Genomic DNA, 19,003 nt, shown 5'->3' with positions numbered 1-19,003 from the left:
GAATTACTCTAGCATTTTGTGTCTATCCTGAATCTCCTCTGCACTTTCCCCAGTGGATTACAACCTTCCTAAAGTGGTGACCAGAACTGCACGCAGTACTCAAGTGCAGCCCGACCAGTGTTTTGCAATGTTTAAACATCACATCCCAATTCTTTTCATCTGCGCCTTGACCTGTAAAGGTAAGCATACCGCCGTTCTTGATCACCGCCATCTCAATCTGTGTTGCTACTTTCATAGAAGCATGGACTTGGAATCCTAGGTCTCTCTGTTCATCAACATTCCTCACTGCCCGACCATTTACTGATTTGTCCTACTGGTATTGGACTTCCCAAAATACATTACCTGACCCTTATTAGTATTACATTCTATCAGTCAATGCTGTGCCTATCTTTCTAAATGATCTATGTCCTGCTGTAGCCTTATACAGCTTTCATTGAACACCACAATGTCACCAATGTTTGCTTCATCTGCAAACATACTCCGCATTCCTTCTTCATTCACATCCAAGTCGCTAAGTGTGTTGAATCTGTGGAATTCTTTGCCACAGAAGGCAGTGGGAGCCAAGTCAAAGGATATTTTTAAGGCAGAGATAAATTCTTGATTAGTACGGGTTTCAAGAGTTATGGGGAGAAGGCAGGAGAATGGGGTTAGGAGGGAGAGATAGATCAGCCATGATTGAATGGCGGAGCAGACTCGATGGGCCAAATGGCATAATTCTGCTCCTATCACTTATTACCTAACATACACTGCAAACAGCAGAGGTTCCTAGCAACAATCCGTATGGAACATCATCAGTCACACAATGCCTGTGGTACAAATGCACAATTACCAAAGTATGTTTTTCAACAATGCTTTCTCCTTGTATTTTGTGGATTGGCAACCCCTTTTTAAAAATGTATACAAAAAACATTTTAAATATATATTAATACTTCAGTATCCAAGCTTCATTGGCCAGGCAGCATTAAAATGTCAATTTCTCTAATTGCCATTGAATTGAATAGCATTTCAGACACCATTTTTAGGGTTGGAGTTCACCCATTCCTTCTCTCCAGAGATGCTGCCTGACCCCTGAGTTACTCCAGCAGTTTGTGTCTACCTACAGACTGAAAAAAGGTGCTGACCAAAACGTCACTTATCCATTCCCTCGTCAGATGTTGCCTGACCCATGGAGTTCCTCCAGCACTTTTCTTTTTGCTCAACATCCCAGCACGTGTAGTCTCTTGTCTCACTGCTCCAATAAACAGTCCGACATCATCACTGTACACCACTATGGAAATTATATGTCATAAATTCTGCTTCTAGAGTTGTCCAAATTAAAGAGACAATAGTGTTGAGAAGAAGCTTAAATAAATGGAAATATTTGATTGTAATTATGTAACTAACAATTTTACAAGAACACGGACAAAGCTTTCCCTTTTTAGGTTATTAACCTGTATAAATGAAAGGACTATAACTGCAGTAGTTTTAACTAATAAGAGTAATTTCAGTTTGCATTATCCCATTGATAGCACAATAAATCTGCTAAATTGTTTCAAAGACCTCAACCATTGTGATTTTTTTTTTTTTTAAATACACATCATTTCCAACCAGTGTATAACTTCTTAGGAATAAAGAAATAGTATCAGAAGCCTAGGTTTGTATGTTTTATGCACCAGGCTTGATCTCTCTGCCGCCTCAACCCTGGTTGAAAGCAGCAGCTGAACTTTAGGCGAGAGTTTTCAGGCAAGGGCAACCAGTTGGTTTGAAAGCCGGGACACTACCATTGCAGCGTCCCCATTCAAAATGCAGCAGAATGGTTACTTTGATGCACAAATTTAAGTCAAAAGCAAATCCCAACCTCCCTTCATCGAAATGTGTAAGGTGCAAAGGAGTGATATACTTCTTATGGGAGGGGGGGGAAGTCATCTAATTTAGTTTAGTTTAGAGATACAGTGCGGAAACAGGGCCTCGGACCACCGAGTCCGCATCGACTGGCAATCTCTGCACATTAACACTATCCTACACACAAACTGGAGACAATATACATTTATACCAAGCCAATTAACCTACAAACCTGTACGTCTTTGGAGTGTGGGAGGAAACTGAAGATCTCGGAGAAAACCCACGCGGTCACGGGGAGAATGTACAAACTCCGTACAGATAAGCACCCGTGGTCGGGATCGAACCTGGGTCTTTGGCTCTGCAAGGCAGCAACTCTACCGCTGTGCCACCCTTCTAATTATTTATATTAGTTATAATTAATATTATTATTATCATATTATTTTCATCCTTTTAATTATTTATATATACAAAGAAACCAAGGGAGGGTGGTCTTCAAGTTCTTCAATCAGCACCAGTCTATTTTGTATGTGTTTAGGATGAAAGTCAACGAATGCCCAGGAAACAGGCAGAATCTTATTTCACCACTGAATTACAGGAAGTTGAAGAATAAAATGTCAAATTGTACAAAACGATTAGAAAGTAGTCAGTGAGTTTTATGAATAAATTGTATAATTATTATTAACATTAGTCTGTACAAATCATAGAATGCAAATGACAGCCTGGCACAGTGACTTACAGCATAGTCATGTAACGAGAAGTTCATACAGGTTTGTATTGAAGTAACTAACATATCAGTTCAAATTCAACCAGGAATACTTAGCACAGTTCACGAGCGTAGCTTAACACCCTTAATATCTTCATAGTTTATACAACATTTCTTAAAGGAAGTCACTTTTAGCATATTCATCTTCAAATCTGTTATAGGTAGCGAATGTCAAGATTACAAAAGCAAGGAGAAAAATCTTTACTGGCTCAGACATGTAATTATTCTAGATTACAGTTCACAACAGACCTTTGACACAGGTTGGGCAAGTTAATTTTGCGGTCTTAATCTTGTCACATGATTGAATGGTACAACAGAAGTTTTAAAAGGAAAACATGTAAGTGCTCGTAGCAAACCTTGATTCTCAAAGCCATTCAACACACCTTCAAGCTGTTATTTTAACCAATTTCCATTCTAATTCCACATTTGAAATTGTCATGCTGGTAGCAACATTCAAAGCACAAACCTCCTTTCTCTCTTTGGCTAGTTTATAAGCTTTCAGAAGCTCAGTCCCGGACTTGTTGAGATATTAAGGCCAGCAGTCTTCTACTTAATTGCACATTGTGCATTTTTAAGTAATCAATGAGGTCCGCTTGCTTTTCTACCAGGTTTTCCAAGTTTGATCCATCCCTTAAGAAAAATAAACACATTTGTCGTATTTTCATCAGATAATAATAATAATAATAATAATACATTTTATTTGTATAGCGCTTTTCAAGGACTCAAAGTCGCTTTACATGGTGAGTCAAGAACAAAACAAAATAGAGCAGTAAGACAGAGATGCAAAGAGGAGGGGGACATGGGACTAAGGGTATGCAGAGGTGAAGAGATGGGTCTTGAGGCGGGACTGGAAGATGGTGAGGGACTCAGAAGTTCGGATCAATTGTGGGAGGGAGTTCCAGAGCCTGGGAGCTGCCCTGGAGAAGGCTGTCTCCAAAAGTGCAGAGGTTGGATTTCAGAATGGAGAGGAGACCGGCTGAAATGGATCTGATGGACCGTGAGGGTTGGTAGGGGGAGAGGAGGTCAGTGAGATAAGGGGGGGCCAAGTGGTTGAGGACTTTGTAGGTGAGGACCAGGATTTTGTAGACGATCCGGTGGGAAATGGGAAGCCAGTGAAGTTCTTTGAGGACTGGGGTGATGTGGTGCCAGGATTTGGTGTGGGTAATGAGTCGGGCGGCTGCATTCTGGACCAGTTGGAGTCGGTTGATGTTGCTGGAATTAATGCCAAAGAGAAGAGAGTTACAGTAGTCCAGTCGGGAGGAGATGAAGGCATGGATGAGTCTTTCAGCAGTGGGGGGTGTGGGAGAGGGTCTGATTTTGGCAATGTTGCGGAGGTGAAAAAATGATGTTTTGACAACATCGCGGATGTGAGGCTCAAGGGAGAGGGTTGAGTCAAAGATCACGCCAAGGTTGCGGGCCTGAGGAGATGGGGAGACAGTGGTGCCGTCAATAATGAGAGTGGGGTTGTTAATTTTGGTAAGTGTTGATTTGGAGCCAATGAGGAGAAATTCTGTTTTTGTTACTGTTTAATTTAAGGAAGTTGAGTTGCATCCAAGATTTGATGGCTGACAGGCAGGAGTTGATATGGGAGAGAGGGGGGTGGTGGGGGGACTTGGTGCTGAGATAGATCTGGGTGTCATCAGCATAGCAATGGAAGTCCAGTTTGAAGATATTTGTATACCACACACCATTTGGTCAAATATGTGTTTCCCATCTCATAAAATATTTTTCGAGTGCATCAATTGAAATGTACAGACAGCATGAATTGTGTGCAGTTAATCACACATATAACAACAGAATATATACAAACAACCTATCTTCAGGACTTTGATCAACAGAAAATCATTATCCGTGAACCAGGAGAGCTTCCCGTTCTTAGAGTCATGGAGTGATATAGCATGGAAACAGGCCCTTTTGCCCGGCTACACTAGTTCCACCTGCCCGCATTTGGCCCATATCTCTCCAAGCCTGTCCTATCCATGTACCTGTCTAACTATTTCTTAAACATTGGGATAGTTCCTGCCTCAACTACCTCCTCTGGTAGCTCGTTCTAATACCCCCACCACCCTGTGTGTGAAAAAGTTACCCATCAGATTCTTATTAAATCTTTTCCACTTCATGTTAAACGTATGTCCTCTGGTCCTCGAGTCACCTACTTTGGGAAAGAGACTCTATGCATTTACCCGATCTATTCCTCTCATGATTTCATACACCTCAATAAGATCACCCCTCATCCTCCTGCGCTCCAAGGAATAGAGTCCCAGCCTACTCAATCTCTCCCTATAGCTCAGACCCTCTAGTCCTGGCAATATACTCGTAAATCTTTGCTGCACCCTTTCCAGCTTGACACCATCCTCCTATAGCATGGTGCCTAGAACTGAACAAAATACTCTAAATGCGGCCTTACCAACATCTTATACAATTGTATCATGACCTCCCAACTTCTATACTCATTAGATTAGATCACCCCAATCTTAGCTTATTTTTGTACTACTATCTGAAATATTCCCTGGATCCACTGCCGTCTGGCTAATTTCCTTTACCCAACCAGAAAACAGTTTCAGTGACTGGTCTTGCCTTCCAACACCCCAATCAATTTATGTAGGAAGGAACTGCAGATGCTGGTTTAACTGAAGATTGACGCAAAAGGCTGGAGTAACAGCGGGACAGGCAGCATCACCGGAGAGAAGGAATAGGCGACGTTTCAGGCTACCCAGTCTGAAGAAGGGTCTCGACCCAAAACGTCACCCATTCCTTCTCTCCAGAGATGCTGCCTGTCCCGCTGAGTTACTTCAGCTTTTTGTGTCTAACCCCAATCAATTTGTTGCACTGTCAAACCTCACGAGGAGTAATTGGGTGTTGGTTGGCAGTGCTCAATGTGCGCATGCGTGCAAGTGGCCAGCTGCGTTCTACTCTGCACGTTTTGTTCCACAGTTGTCGACGCAGACAAATGCACATTGACAAGGTCACTGCAATCAGCAGCCAACACCCTTGCATTCTGTGCTGGCATTCGGCCATATCGTATCATTTCTTTTCCACTGGATCTCAAGGGGAACTTAACCTGGACAAAGGGGAGCCAAGACAGGTCTCAGCATTTTTTCATTGCTGAAGTCAGCATAGTTTAACACTGCACAATGGTAATTTAAAACCTGGGATCGCTCATGGTTAGACAACCTCTGGATAAACTTAAGATAACAGAAAACTATTTTTAGAAGCCTTTAAATTAGAGGTCGCTGTTCAGAATTGGTTTTGTGTTTTTTTGAACTACATATAGAGTGTATTTACTATGAGGATAGACACAAAATGCTGGAGTAACTCGGTGGGACGGATAACATCTCTGGAGAGAAGGATTGGGTGACGTTTCGGGTTGAGATCCTTCTTCAGATTCTGATGCCAGTGATAGTGCATGTCGCCTAGCAGTGTGTTAGAATGTTTTCTGTTTTATCCCTGAATTGAATAATTAGTTGCTCTTCCTCTTTAAAACAATAACCATAACAGTCTAGGTTATTTGAGCAGGGGGAAAAAAAATGTTGTCATTGTTGGAAGTGGTAATATTCACAGGCGGTGGTTAAAATGATCGAGACATTCACCTGAACCCAGTCTCTGACAGAATGTTAGTGCGATTAGGATATCGATGTCTTCTCTCTTCCTCTTGGATATCAGGACATGGTTTCATCACATTGAACTTTGCGATCTTCACTGTGGGGGAAAAGCGAGTTATAATTTAGTTTGCTTCATAAAAAGGACATATCATTTATCAATACGACTTGACATTGTACAAAAAACAGAAAGTGCTGGAATAACTCCAGGCAGCATTTGTGCAAGGAAAATCGACAGGATATTCTGGATTAGGATGGGTGAAAGCTGTAAAAGGGAGGTGGCGGTGGGAGCCTGGTAAATGATAGGTGCAGGAAGGAACTGCAGATGCTGAAGATAGACACAAAATGTTGGAGTAACTCAGCAGGACAGGCAGCATCTACAGAGAGAACTAATGGGTGATGTTTCGGGTCGAGAAAATAACCCCCGAGGAAGGGTCTCGACCAAAAACATCACCCAATCCTTCTCACAGCGATGCTGCCTGTCCCACTGAGTTACTCCAGCATCTTGTGTCTATAAATGGTAGGTGAATACAGGTGAGGGAGTGATTAGCAGATGGATGGAAAAGGCTGGAGGCGAGATGGAGAAAAGGATGTCAGATAAAGGAGAGGAGCGGAGGAACGAAATGTAAAGGTAGAGGAAGGAGAAAGAGAGGGATACAAGGGAAACGTGGGAGTTGGGATGGGAGATGAATGCAGGAAGTAAGGGAAAGGAGTAGTATGACTGGGCTAGTCGGAGCTGGTGGAAGAAATGAACGCACGCTGGGTCAGGGACATTACTTGAAATTGGGGAATAAAATGGAAGTGTTCGGCAAAACGGTCACCTGGTCCATACTTGTTCTCACTAATGTAAAAGTGTTCAATGTCTTTGGTGTCTTTCAAAGCAAACTGGTAAAACAGCATGGATTGCTTACTACCCAATGGCGAATACATTAAACTATCCAATTTCAGGTGATAATGCCCATATTCCCCCTCTCTTTCCCTTGCCTCCACCCCAGTGCACACATTTCTCCCACCATCTTTCTCGATCCTAGTCACCCCGATCCTTTTCCTTCCTTTGTATGCTCATCTCCTGTCCCAATTTCTTATATTTCCCCCCTTTTCCACCTACATCCCTTCCTCCGGCTTTACGTTTCTCTCTACTTGGTTGGAATAAGTGACAAAGGCTGGGGGTGAAAAGTAAACAAATGGGTGTCACACAAGATATGAGGAAGAGAGAGAGACGCAATAGACTTAGGAATGTGGGAGGAAATCGAAGCACCTGGAAAAAACCCACACAGTCACAGCGAGCACGTGCAAACTCCACACAGACAGCACCCGAGGGCAGGATTGAACCCGGGGCTCTGGCACTGAGAGACAGCAGGTCTACCAACTGCGCCACTGTGCCATGCATTGGCAAATCTTTATTTTGTTTTAAATGCCTCCCTATCCCTCCTTTTTAAATGGCCCATAAACCACACAAGAGGAGAGGGTGGAAAGGAGGGATCCATCAGAATGGGTGTTTACTCTATCACATGGTCCCAGTTCCCCCAAATAAAACCCCCCAATAATTTTAAGATAAAAGTCAATTTAAATGAACTGAAAAATGGGAAAAGTTAGACAAGTTTCACTTAGAACCAAAAATTGGTAATTAGTTGGATAAATGAACTGACTATAGCTGGGAGCTGATTTTAGTGCACATACACAGATTTATGCAAGATACAGACAGTTCAATTTACGACTGCTGTACGATGTTAGAGAGGGTCAGGCAAACATGTTCTTCTGGTAGATTAGTCTTCCCACCAGTGTTGTAACTATTGGTAAAAATAGCACTATTGAGAAGGCTGTGGACAAAATAGCCAGAGACCACCAGCTTTGGAGGAAAATTGTGTAGCCAATAAATAAACTTAAAAGAAGTTCTTGCAGTGAGGTGCAAGATTGAAAATGGCACGTTATAAACTAATTCAGTCCATCATCAATCACCTCTTGACAGTCTGTTTATTCCAACTAAGTCAGACAGTACATGTTAGATGCACAGCAATTAATGTGGAGCCACAGACTCGATATTTTACATAAAATCACTAATCTGTAGATCGATGAAACTATTTGGAATTTAACAGCTCTTGATAACAAGGCAAGCCATTTGTTTTTGCTGGTTTAGTTTCAGAAAAATTCTAAGAAACACAGCAAATTTATTGTTCAAATTGAAACATGGAGCATCAGCTAAAATATGCGGTGACATTAACTAAAATGCTCCTAAAATGAGAAAAAAATCAATCTAAAAAAAAATGTAGATGATACTAGGCAGATTTTTAAATTGGATCAATTTGCTGATAAAAGCAAGATCATAAGAAGTAAACTTGGGTGTGTCTTTTGAAGAAAACAAGAACGAGAGATCCACAGAATCCAGAGGGTGAATGTATAGCCAAGGAGTCTTTAGTACAACATTTTTTTTGTACATCCCCTCACCCTAGTTTGTTGGGTTTTAATGGTGACTTACCAAGGTATTGGGTCTTTTCATGCTTGTAATAAATCAAACCTTCAGTTCAGCAATCAATGCAATTTTTGGCACAAGGTGCAAATGTATAAAACCAATTTAGTATACCATAGATAGACACAACATGCTGGAGTAACTCAGCGGGACAGGCAGCATTTCTGGAGAGAAGGAATGGGTTCAAAGGATCATTTATTGTCACATGCACCAACTTGGTGTAGTGAAACTCAAGTTGCCATTGAAGCACATTAATAAGAATACAACATAACATTATAAAGGAATTTAACAATAAACATAAAAACACCACCTACAATGGTTCCCATTGTGAGGGAAGGCACAAAGTCCAGTCCCTATCCCTTTGTCCACCCATGGTCGGGCCTATTGAGGCCTCCGCAGTCGCCGCTACGGCGGCCCGATGTTTCAGGTCCTTTTCGCCGGGTGATGGTGCTCCGGCGTCGGGAGGACCCTCTCAGCGGCTTGGGACACCTGGAACGGCCGCTTCCTTACCGGAGATTTCCGAAGCCAACAGGCCGCGCTGGATGGAGCTCCACCACTGGTGATTTCGCCAAGAGATCCCAGGCTCCCGATGTTAAAGTTCAGCGCCGCCGCCCGCGGCTGGCCGCACCATAGTCCCGCAGCTCCGCGATGTTCCATCGGCGGTCTCAGCATTCCAGAGCTCCAGTGCAGCAACCCGGGCAAAGCATCGCCCGCTCCTCTCAGCGATAGCACTCCAGCACTGTGCCGCCGCCGAAACCATGGTTCTGGCCGAACCCCTCAGGAAACGCCGCTCCAGACCCGTTGGTAGGCCGCGAGGACGGGTTGAAGATGCTGCCCGGAGAAAAGCCGCCTCTCCGACCAGGTAGGGACTAGGAAAAGCAGTTTTCCCTTCCCCCCCCCCCCTCCCACATAAAAAAGAATAGACCTCCAAACAAAACACTTTTTAAACACACTAAAAATAAAAGAAAGAAGTGAAAAGACAGACAGCTGCAGGCTGGGCAGCCGTACCCAACTGGACGGGTGATGTTTCGGGTCGAGATCCTTCTTCAGACCAAAGATCATGACATTTGAGGTCTGGACCATTCTTCAGACTGAAGAAACATCCCAGCCCGAAACATCACCAGTCTGAAAAAGGATCCTGACCTGAAATGTCACCTTGCCGCGTACTCTGGAGATGCTGCCTGATTTGCTGAGGTACTCCAGCATTTTGTGGGGGTTTTTTGTAAATCAGCGTTTGCAGTTTCTAGTATCCATGTTGACACAATATAAGAATGGAGAAAAAAAAATCAAAGTGCTGGAGCAACACAGTGCATCAGGCAGCATATTGGGAGGACATGAATAGGAGACATTTCGGGTTGGGACAGGTCAGAAATGAAACATCTCCTATCCATGTCTCCAGAGATGCTGCCTGACCCGCTGAGTTACACCAGCACTTTGTGATTTTTTTTTTGTATACTTGCACCTGCACTTCCTTGTGTCAGGTATCCATTAGAACAAATAAAACTGCAGAGTATTGCTAATTTTTTGAGTGAGTGGAGAATGATTGGCTGGAAGATACGGGACAAATGAAAAAACAATGTTCCTCCTTCTCTTCAAGTTTGAATCATGTTAAAACAAAACATTCAAACAAATATGGCATTCAACAAGGTTCATGAAATACCCAAATTATTTAGGATGTAAATTAATGTACATAGACAAGGAAAGTATTTTAAGTTGCAGTATCAGCCAATCCAACCTCGTTAACTTAAGAAGGGTTTCAACCTGAAACGGTTCTTTAGTAACTTGTCCGTTTCTTTGTTGAACTAAATTAAGGCGCATGTTGCAATCAAAAGCGCTTGAACAATTGGTTGGGAAGAAAGCCAAACTGTAAGAAAGACGACTGCCTGTCACACTACAATGAGTTTAAAGACAGATGTGAACACTACTGAATATGACACTAAAGAATGTACAGATACTGAAAATGTATGAAGAGTTTTTGCATAGTTTTTGTTTTCTATATTTTTCTTATTGTGAATTTGTTATTTTGAAATGTAAAAATCCTAGGATGAGTTTTGTTCTTCACATAGTTACAACTGTTGGACCAACTCTAATTTGATTCCTGGGCAGGTCAGTGGATTTAAGATTTTCCTCTCAGCTTTTATACTGGTTAGTGAATGGAATACAGGTGAATGAGAAAAGGGGGGGGGGGGGTTAAAGTGGCAGAAAGATTAAATGAATGGTTCTTTGGTTTTAATTAAAAAAACAGGAAAGGGTGAGGTTTAGGAAGTATGAGGACTATTCAATTGTAAACAGACGTGTTAAATCCATTGCAATGCCTATTGTAACTGCTGCTTTGCAAGTACACAGCAGGGAGGTTCTGGCTGTTTTTCCCCCTCACCTGTGTAAATGAAGAGGCACACTGAAGAAAAGAATAGTTCCACTGTCAGCACTCCAAGAATAAGGTACATCATCAGGCCTTTCAGTTCAAAGGACAGCTGCGTGGCAAATATAAGCAGGATAACTACATTTCCTATATATTAAAAAAAACATATGTTTATTAGTGAACGTTCCTGAGAAGTTATGTATCACAATATTCTAATGCATAAAAAAAACTTACAGAGTGAACATTGCATTTTGCAGAGTTTGATTTTTTTAAAATTTCTGTCCATGAAAATTTACTGAACTAGCCAGTAAAATAAAACACTTCACCTCAAAGGAGAGGCCTCTTTTTTCCTTTGCCACCCTTCCAATTATGGAGCATGAATTCCTGAGCACCAATAGTCTCGCTGCACTCTCTGAAGGTGGTTGAGGGAAGTAGGGGGGAGGGGGAAGTGGAGGGAAAGGGGGTAACTATGGAAACTCGTGCATCATTTACAGTTGCATTCATGCCACTCCAGTTTACTGAATGGCCGTTGATCTCATTGATCCCAATTAATTAATGATCCCTTCCAAGGCTATGAGTGTTGTATTAGGAAGACCAGTTGGACCTTGTCACCCAGTTAATTGTAAGGAGTATGCGTCCATCATCTGCCGGACAAGAAATCAAACAAAATAAAAGCAAAATGCTGAACACATTCGGACAGTTTTTTGCAAAATAAAATGAGTAAGAAGGAACTGCAGATGCTGGTTTACACCGAAGATAGGCATACAATGCTGGAGTAACTCAATGGGACAGGCAGATAGTCTGAAGAAGGGGCTCGACCCAAAATGTCACCTATTCCTTTTCTCCAAGATGCTGTCTAACCGACTGAGTTACTCCAGCAATTTGTGTCTATCTTTGCAAACCAAAATAAAAATGACCTCTCTAAAGTAGATTGGTTAAAAGGAAATTGGCTTTAATAAGTTGAATTAATAATTTATTTAGTTTTAATTATTAGAAACCGAGACAGGCTTAAGAGAAGCGAGAACAGGTACTAGGCAAATCAACCCTTTCAGAAAGGAAAACAAAATAGAAATTAGTCCAAGAGATAAACAGGATAAATGTGAAAAGCTGAGGTGAAAGGGGAAATCAGGACAGAAACACATAGACTGGTATACTATGGCAGGCACTGATAACACAAGCCAAGGAAGCCAAAGTGGTGAGATACGCACTCATGGAAATGAATGAAGGGAAGATAGACACAAAATGCTGGAGTAACTCAGTGGGACAGGCAGCATCTCTGGAGAGAAGGAATGGGTGACGTTTCAGGTCAAGACCCATCTTAAGAAGGAGTTACTCCAGCATTTTGTGTCTATCTTCAGTTTTAATCAGCATCTGCAGTTCCTTCCTACAAATAAATGAAAGGGATGAGAACATCGGAAGAAAAGTTGATCTTCTCAGATCCTTCAGTAATAAATAAATCAGATGGTTTGATGGCAAAACCAAAAGACGGAACAAGCTCCTCTGGCAGCTTGTTCCATACACTCACTGTGTGAACAAGTTACCTCTCGGATTCCTGTTAAATCTTTTCTCCTTCACCTTGAACCTATATCCTCTGGTCCTCGATTCCCCCACTCTGGGTAAAAGACTGTGCATCTACCCGATCTTAAAAGGCGTATAAAATCATGATTGGATAAGTAGATGGATAGGAAAGGTTTAGAGTGATATGGGCGAAACGTGGCAAATGGGACTCGATGAGATGTGTAGGAAAGAACTGCAGTTGCTGGTCTAAATCAAAGGTAGACACAAAATGCTGGAGTAACTTAGCGGGACAGGCAGCATCTCTGGAGAGAGGGAATGGGTGACGTTTTGGGTCGAGACCTTTCTTCAGACTGATGTCGGAGAGAGGAGAACTTCTTCAAAGTAGGCATACCTTGAGGAGATATCGCAGTGGAGTGGACAAAATTAGCAGCAAAGAACTGCAGATGCTGGTTTAAATCGAAGGTAGACACAAAATGCTGGAGTAATTCAGCGGGACAGGCATCATCTCTGGAGAGTAGGAATGGGTGACGTTTCGGGTCGAGACTCTTCTTCAGACAGAACTTTTTGGATCGAGACCTTCAGACTGAACGTTTCGGGTCGAGACCTTTCTTCAGACTAGATGAGATGCCGCATCTTGACTGGCACGGATGCGTTGAGCTGAGAGGCCAGTTTCCGTGTTGTGTTACTCCATGACATGGGCGGCACAGTGGTGCAGCGGTAGAGTTGCTGCCTTACAGCGCCAGAAACCTGGGTTAGATCCTGACCCCAGGTGCTGACTGTACGGAGTTTCGCGCTCCAAAGGCGTACAGGTTTGTAGCTTAATTGGCTTTGGTAAAATTGTAAATTGTCCCTAGTGTGTAGTACAGTGTAGTACAGGTCAGCACAGACTCGGTGTACCAAAGGGCCTGTTTCCTCATTGTAACTCTAAAGTTGAAAGACTTTTCATCTGGGGGCAGAAGCGAGGAAATAGAAGCTTGCCATTGACAAAATTGGAAGAAAAAAAAACTACAGGAGACATGGAGGAGGCAAAAATGGAAATACAAAAGTACAGAGCACATGAAGTTAAAAAACACAAGAAAGAATATAGTGCATCTAGGGGTTCTATTTTTTTAATTGTTAAAATGTTAGCTAAATTATAACTCGAGTGCAGTTTATTAGAACCGTTCACTGAGGTTATATATCAGATGTCATTGCTATGAAAAACTAAGAACTAAAATAGATAAAATAAGTTTTTTAAATCTTTTTTATGGATTGTTTTCACAGGCTGGTGAATCAGCAAAAAGGAATTTCAGATTAATCACTGCATGGTGGAAATGGGAATGGATGAGATTTTTTCTTACTTAAGAATGATGGATAGTAAATGGACTCAAAGCAGACATAGAAATAGACGCCCAATTTATAATGGAGTGGTTAGATATTTGAAATTTAAAAAAAGATAGGAACTAAATAGATTAGTCAGATCATCCATATGCAGGCAAGCAGGCCAACAGTTGTGTGTTGCGATTTCTATGAATCCATGATGGTTATGGCCCTCTTTCTGCTCTAGTATCTGTTTTCCACAGCATTTCATATTCTGCCAGTCGCAGATTTACTTGATAACCACCAGGTGGTAGCAAATTCATACTGATGGCAGAACAGTAGCTAGGCAATTAACTATTTAATATTAAAAAATGACAATGTCTAATAAACTTAGACATATTATCACACCAAACATTTAAACTTCCAGTTGGAAAAATAAATTAAGCGGAAACAGGCCCTTCGACCCACCGAGTCTGCGTCGACCAGTGTTCCTCGCACACTAACACCATCCTACACACACTAGGGATGATATACACTTATCCAAGCCAATTAACCTACATACGTCTTTGGAGTGTGGGAGGAAACTGAAAATTTCGGCGAAAACCCACGCAGATCGCAGGGAGAATGTACAGACAGTACCTGTAGTCGGGATGGAACCCGGGTCTCCGGCGCTGCAAGCGCTGTAAGGCAGCAACTCTAACACTGCGCCACCGTGCCGCCCATAGTTGTAGTTGGAAAGCAGTCTATGGTCATTGACATACAATTAAAATGTATCGTTGCTTTGCTTTGATCACAACTATGCTGAGCAGTTGCAAGCAAATAGACAATAGATAATAGGTGCAGGAGTAGTCCATTCGGTCCTTCTAGCCAGCACCGCCATTCAATGTGATCATGGCTGATCATCCACAATCAGTATCCCATTCCTGCCTTCTCCCCATACCCCCTGACTCCGCTATCTTTAAGAGCTCTATCTAGCTCTCTCATGAAAGTATCCAGAGAACCGGTCGTGAATCTGTGGAATTCATTGCTACAGACGGCTGTGGAGGCCGTAATTGGGTGATTTTAAGGCAGAGATTGACAAATTCTTGATTAGTACGGGTGTCAAGGGTTATGAGAAAAAATCTGTTTGTACAATTAGAAGTAAATTCTGCTCACCCATAGAATGAATGAAAAGTGGCAGGTGTTTCAAATGTCTCACGGATCGGTACAGTGCCAGATAGCCCCTGTTTCTGACTTTGGAGTGCTGAGCTTGCAAGTAAAATTCAAAGACAGCATGCAGGATCCAAAGGACGACTTTTGCGATGATTATAATAGTCAAGGGTTTGAAAGACCACAGGACATTTTTACAAATGTCAGGTGTGACACATAAAAAACCCAAAGTGAACGTCAGAGCCACAAAAGCAACCTAGAACAAAGAAGATGAATCGATTATTATTATTAAAAAAAAAAAAAGAAACTCATCAGCAGTGCCAATTTATCATATCAATTAATCCATATGTCGCGTTAGGATCGGATCCTCATCATGCATTAGATAGAAACAAGGAACAGCAGATGCTGGTTTGTACAAAAGTATATATAGTGCAGGAGTAACTCAGACTGAAGAAGAGTCATAAGATTATAAGCGTAGGAAGGAACTGTAGATGCTGGTTTCAACTGAAGATAGCCCGGTACTCCGCAATTCCGCCCTTGCTCCCCCTCCTCCTCGTCGCAACAGGGACAGAGTCCTCCTAGTCCTTACCTTTCACCCCATCAGCTGTCGCATACAAAACATAGTCCTCTTACATTTTTGCCACCTCCAACGGGATCCCACCACTTGTCACATCTTCCAATCTCCACCCCTTTCCGTCTACCGCAACTCCCTGGTTAACTCATCCCTTCCCACCCAAACCACCCCCTCCCCAGGTACCTTCCCCTGCATCTGCAGGAGATGCAACACCTGTCCTTATACATTTTCCCTCGACTCTGTCCACGGACCCCGACAGTCCTTTCAGAGTTAGGCCGAGGTTCAATTGCACCTCCTCCAACCTCATCTACTGTATCCATTGCCAAGATCAGCAAGACCAAACGTAACTGGGTGATCGTTTTGTTGAACACCTTCGCTCAGTCTGCCTGGACCTACCTGATCTCCCGGTTGCTAAACACTTTAATTGTTTAAACCCCTGCATTCCCTCTCTCTCCATCCCTCCCCCACCCGTTCTCACCTCGCTACAGTTAACAATGACCCGTTCCCTTTGTCAGTTACTTTTTTGCATCTTTCATTCATTTGTTCTCTATCTCTCTACATCATCGTCTACATCTCTCGTTTCTCTTTCCCGTGACTTTCAGTCTGAAGAAGGGTCTCGACCCGAAACGTCACCCATTCCTTCTCTCCAGAGATGCTGCCTGTCCCGCTGAGTTACTCCAGCATTATATGTCTATATAAGTGATAGGAACAGAATTGGGCCATTTGGCCCATCAAGTCTGCTCCGCCATTCAATCACGGCTGATCTATCTCTCCCTCCCAACCCATTCTCCTGCCTTCTCCCCATAACCCGACACCTGTACTGATCAAGAATCTATCTATCTCTGCATTAAAATTATCCATTGACTTAGCCTCCACAGCCTTCTGTGGCAAAGAATTCAACATTCACCACCCTCTGACTAAATACATTTCTCCTCATCTCCTTCCTAATGGAACGTCCTGTAATTTTGAGGCTATGACCTCTAGTCCTAGACCCTCCCACTAGTGGATACATCCTCTCCACATCCGTTCTATCCAACCCTTTCACTATTCGGTACATTTCAATGAGGTGTCCCCTCATCCTTCTAAACTACAGCGAGTACAGGCCCAGTGCCGTCAAATGCTCATCATATGTTAACCCACTCATTCCTGGGATCTTTCTTGTAATCCTCCTCTGGACCCTCACTAGAGCCAGCACATCCTTCCTCAGATATGGCACTCAAAATTGCACGCGATCCAAAATGTCACCTAAACATGTTCCCCGGAGATGCTGGTTGATCCATTGAGTTACTTCAGCACTGTGTGTCCTTTTGTGTTCATGTGTTGAATGATTTTAGATGCAAAAATCACGCATTATGTGGTCTTAAACTTAACATGTTGGAGTGGAATCGTGTCAGTTATTTATTTTTATGGCGTCTCAGAATTTCAGATTTTGCTTTGAAAATGTTAATGTTTTCATCAAAATTTTAAATGCACGAGTGGGATTGTTTTATTATTCTTGTAACATGCTGCTCAGCAGTGTTTCCTAACTTTGGTCATGATTCAATTCAGGGGTTACTGAGTCATTTCACACTGCAATTCCCTCTCACCTTTCCCCATCTTGCTGATTTACTATCAGCATCATCATTTTGGAAAATACATTATTTCAAATGTCAAGTTGAGAAAAGAAGGTTGAAAGGCACCATTACAGTGGGACATAATGAGTGCAAGGACAAAGTATCCAACAGTGACCAAACGTAGGCAGGCGATTGTTTCGCTGAACACCTTGACTCAGTCCGCCTGGGCCTGCCTACCTGATCTACACTGTAATTCCCCTTCCCATTCTCACACTGACCTTTCTGTCCTGGGCCTCCTCCACTGTCAGAGTGAGTGCAAATGCAAATTAGAGGAACAGCACCTCATATTTTGCTTGGGCATCTTACAACCCAGCGGTATGAATATTGATTTCTCTAACATCAGGTAACCCTTGCACCCCATCTCTCTCCGTCCCTCCCCCACCCTAATTGTTGTAGTAGTTTCACTGTCCTCCCGGTGAGTTTCATTGTCTATAACTCGTTTTCACCTAGCCCACAGCTAACAATGGCCTGTTTCCTTTATAATCATTACCTTTTTGCATATCTTTCATTCATTTGTTCTATATCTCTCTCTATATCACCGTCTATCTCTCGTTTCCCTTTCCCCTGACTCGCAGTCTGAAGAAGGGTCTCAACCTGAAACGTCACCTATTTCTTTTGTCCAGAGATGTGTCTGACCCGCGAAGTTACTCCAGGATTTTGTGTCTATCTTCGGTTTAAACCAGCATCTGCAGTTCCTTCCTACGCATTCAAAATATGTACCAGATTATCAAAATATATTTTCAAAATTGAAAAATAGTTCTACAGAACTGAAAGATAATTTCTGTTGCTAACAATTCTATAAATGCCGTTTTCAATGGAAAATAATATTTAACAAAATACTCAATTAAAAAAATTATCATGTGGCCCATTAGCAAATATTATACAAAAAACTGACCCATCCAAAATACAGTACAAAAAACTGGCCCATCCAATTTAAAACTCAAGTATTGTTAGAAATTTAGGAAGCTCATACTAAATAACTTTTAAAATAGTTTTCTAATGCACTTCAAATAATCTCTATTTAGAGATATCCATATAGGAAATCCAACACTCACATGCAGAAATGTTAACAGAATTCCCCACCACACTGTTGGCACACCTTTAAAGTAAGGTCTCACATCGCCAACCAAAGCATCAGCATAGAGAAGGGGATGGTCTAGTGGTACATCTTCTTCAACACTTTGGGTCACATCAATGGACGAATTCTGGGGGGACAGAAACAATGCATGAAGGATCTAAGACTCCCAAAACATATCTTTTATCTGACAGCATCCGCAAGGTGTTTGTTTACCTTTGCAAGTCAAGCTAATTAGTGTAGCACTGTCAGTCTGCAATTTTCAGCTTCGTATCCAAAGGCACAAAGGAGGCCTTCAGTGAGAAAAAAACTTCACATCCTGCCATTCCACATTAAACCTTTCCACAGCCACACACATCTCACAAGGAATCTCACATGTCACAAGGAACGCACAGACACAAAGGAATACAAGTGCATCATGTGTCACAGCTGACCAGGGTATGGGTTCCTTCTGAAGTGATGTTAAGAAACATAAAACAAGTAGGTCGACAATAACGCTGCAAATTAAGATCTCAAAACCAAAAAGGTTTTGCCGAGTTCAAGAAAAAGAAACAATTGACAAGTGAATGAAGCAGTACGATAAGTTGCATGATAAAAATATTTTGATGAACATATTGCTGAAGCAGGACAAACACTCAAAGGGCATCATCACAAATCAAGGCACATGATATGCTCAGAATTCAATTAAACCAAAATAAATTTAATGATGTTCCTCAGTGAAATAAATATTTAGTAACATCCATGCAAAACTATTTCAACACAA

The 19,003-nt window shown here is 42.1% G+C and overlaps 1 protein-coding gene across 5 annotated transcripts in view; it reads right to left on the bottom strand.

Moving 5' to 3' along the window:
* Window positions 1-2,453: 2,453 nt before the first annotated feature.
* The window catches only part of tmem192 (transmembrane protein 192), a 36,113-nt gene continuing 19,563 nt past the window's right edge, over window positions 2,454-19,003 (bottom strand). For 3 of the 5 annotated variants that reach the window (XM_033019153.1, XM_033019120.1, XM_033019127.1), the window contains 5 exons: window positions 18,221-18,370; window positions 14,985-15,234; window positions 11,028-11,159; window positions 6,175-6,283; window positions 2,454-3,214 (listed from right to left, as the gene is read on the bottom strand). In XM_033019153.1, the coding sequence (XP_032875044.1) occupies window positions 3,091-3,214; window positions 6,175-6,283; window positions 11,028-11,159; window positions 14,985-15,234; window positions 18,221-18,370 (765 nt within the window). In that variant the 3' untranslated portion in view covers window positions 2,454-3,090. The remainder of the gene's footprint in view (window positions 3,215-6,174; window positions 6,284-11,027; window positions 11,160-14,984; window positions 15,235-18,220; window positions 18,371-19,003) is intronic. The other 2 variants (XM_033019136.1, XM_033019143.1) reach the window with 1 other exon arrangement.

Source organism: Amblyraja radiata, chromosome 1 (genome assembly GCF_010909765.2).
Source record: "Amblyraja radiata isolate CabotCenter1 chromosome 1, sAmbRad1.1.pri, whole genome shotgun sequence".
NCBI classification, from domain to species: Eukaryota; Metazoa; Chordata; class Chondrichthyes; order Rajiformes; family Rajidae; genus Amblyraja; species Amblyraja radiata.
This window is presented reverse-complemented; position numbering and strand designations above follow the sequence as displayed.